Source organism: Helobdella robusta, assembly GCF_000326865.2.
Source record: "Helobdella robusta unplaced genomic scaffold HELROscaffold_26, whole genome shotgun sequence".
Taxonomy (NCBI): domain Eukaryota; kingdom Metazoa; phylum Annelida; class Clitellata; order Rhynchobdellida; family Glossiphoniidae; genus Helobdella; species Helobdella robusta.
Window position 1 is genome coordinate 632,666 of NW_008704349.1, and position 2,500 is coordinate 635,165.

The 2,500-nt window shown below is 34.0% G+C and overlaps 1 protein-coding gene across 1 annotated transcript in view; it reads right to left on the reverse strand.

The window, feature by feature from the left end:
• Positions 1-2,137: 2,137 nt before the first annotated feature.
• Positions 2,138-2,500, reverse strand: part of HELRODRAFT_112029 (hypothetical protein) — a gene marked incomplete at its 3' end in the record, with an annotated part of 14,165 nt that continues 13,802 nt past the window's right edge. The window contains exon 11 of the mRNA XM_009019915.1: positions 2,138-2,500. This exon is cut by the window's right edge and continues 44 nt beyond it. Within this exon, the coding sequence (XP_009018163.1) occupies positions 2,138-2,500 (363 nt within the window).

The following is a 2,500-nucleotide window of genomic DNA, read 5'->3' on the forward strand; positions in this document are numbered from 1 at the left end:
CAAGAATTCCATTGTAGTTTTCTCATTCGTTTCGTTGTTCATTTTGGGTGATAATATAAAAAAAAATTTGATCAAAATGGGCTGCTTTTTTTTCATTTTTTCACTCTTTCGTTCGTTCGTTTATTCTTTTATTCGTTTATCTATTCATTCGTTGTTCGCTCGTTCGTTCGTTCATTTCGAAACAAATTATTTGATTTATAAAATAATTGGAAAAAAATGATTAGAAATATTTTTATCGGTGCAAGAATATGACCAGCGGATGAGAGGAAGAAGTTAGTGAATGAGTGAAAAACAAATGAACGGATGAACAAACGAATGGATGAAAAAATGAGAAAATGAACAAACGAGGGAATGGACGAAAACTTGTTGGATGGATGGTTAATTGGAAAATGAAGAAAAGAATACATTGAGAATGAAACTAGAAAAAAAAAGGATCTAATGAATGAATGAATTGATGAATGAATGGATGAATGAATGGATGGATAGATTGACAAATGGATGGATGAATGAATTAATAAATGAATGAATGGATGGATGGATGGAAAGTTATAAAAACAATGAACTGAAATTTTCTTGCAGCTTCCCTCTGGGAGTTGTAAATATTCCGTCTTCAATGCGTCCATCCATCTTTTCATTTCGGTGTGTGTGTGTGCGTGTGTATCTGTGTATGTATGTATGTGTGTGTATGTGTGTGTGTATGTATGTTTGTATGTATGTATGTATGTTAGAACGAATTTCAATTCGAGAAAATTTTAAATTTTTTCTTTAATCTTTTTATTAAGTGGAAGGAAAATTTTTCAAAAAAATTTAAAATAAAAATAATTTATTATTATTATTATTTGTTTTATTATATTTTATCGTAATAATATAATATTAGTTACTTTATTGATGAGAACTTTAATGATAAGACGAACAGAATAATAATAATAATATTAATAATAATAATAACATCATCATTATTATCAAATCAATAATAAAAATAACAATAATAATGAATATAGAACTGAGCGCTATTGTGCTCAAAACTGTCTTGTTAAATTGAATAAGAAAACAATGTGAATAATAATAACAAAAAATGAAAAAAATAATTATAGTATATATTATTATATAATTTATTAAACCATTGACACAATTGTCATTGACATAAAACTTGTAAATCTGTCTCATGAAGCCATTTTACGCTTGGAAAACTTTGCAATGTTTGTGATCAACCAAAATTTAATGAATAGTAGTAGTAGTAGTAACAGCAGCAGCAGCAGTAGTAGTGGTAGTAGCAGTAATAGTAGTAGTAGCAGCAGTAGTAGTAGTAGCAGTAGTAGCAGCCATAGTAGTAGTAGTGGTGGTGGTAGTGTTACTTGTAGCGGCGAGATAATATTTTGCAGATGGCAATATTTTTTTTTGTTTCTCAACGCACTGTCGAGTATCACTTTGTTCCTGATGATGATGTTTCAAATGATGATGATGATGATGATGAGGTTTCAGATGATGATGTTGATGTTTCGAATGATGATGATGATGCTTATGAGATCTGTGATGATAATGATGCCGGTCGTGATAAGAATGCGGTATCAGTAAAAAGAAGAAGTTATCTTAATGGTTGTGTATATTTCAATTTCTACGTTTATATACATCTATACATTTTCATTCATAATTTGAGATCCTTATAGATGGAACATAACAAAAATTATGAAATTCATAATATTCGATTGGTAGTAAAGTTTGTATAAGTAGTGTGAGTATGTATGTGTGTGTGTGTGTGTGTGTGCGTGTGTGTGTGTGTTCGCATATATGCATGTTTTACCACCATATTTTAATACATCATTTTCCATATTTTAATAATAATAATTACGAAGCTAGGGAGAAAATGAAGAACAGATGAATGAGGAACATAAGTTTGGAACGAACGAACATAGCCAGACTGAACTGAGAGATAGGTGAGCCGAAGAAAAACCTCTCTCACTTGTAATAAGTATCGATCGTAAAAAATTTTTTTTAAATAATTCCAAAGATGAAAATATTAACGAGATCATCCAAACATATCGACATAGACAGGACACAAATCACGCTACACCATTGTAGAAAGAATATAATAACAGAAATACATACATTTAAAATAAATGCAACAACAGAACGAAGATCAAAAGGTGAAGGTTGCGTATCTGTGAGGCCATGGACTTTCCTCCCACTGGTTGCCTCCGCTTTGAACGGACGACCCTGGCGTGGAAAATCCAGGCGGTAAATCGGCGGGCGATCCGTAGAAGCCTCCATTCCCGGCTGAAGCCAGCGGCGAGACCCTGCTGTGGTGAGCGGCTGAAGCATGATGAACGAAGTGCGGGTGAGCAAAATGAGGATTGTGGTGCGTCGTGTTCGGGATTATCCCGTTCGCCCCCGCCGGAAAGCAGCGGGGCAGGTAGGCTGTCTCGGCAATGTCTGCCGCTCGTTTCAGGATCACTTCTTTTGAGAGTCGCTCCGGGTCGCCTGGCTGTCGCGGCACTAGCTT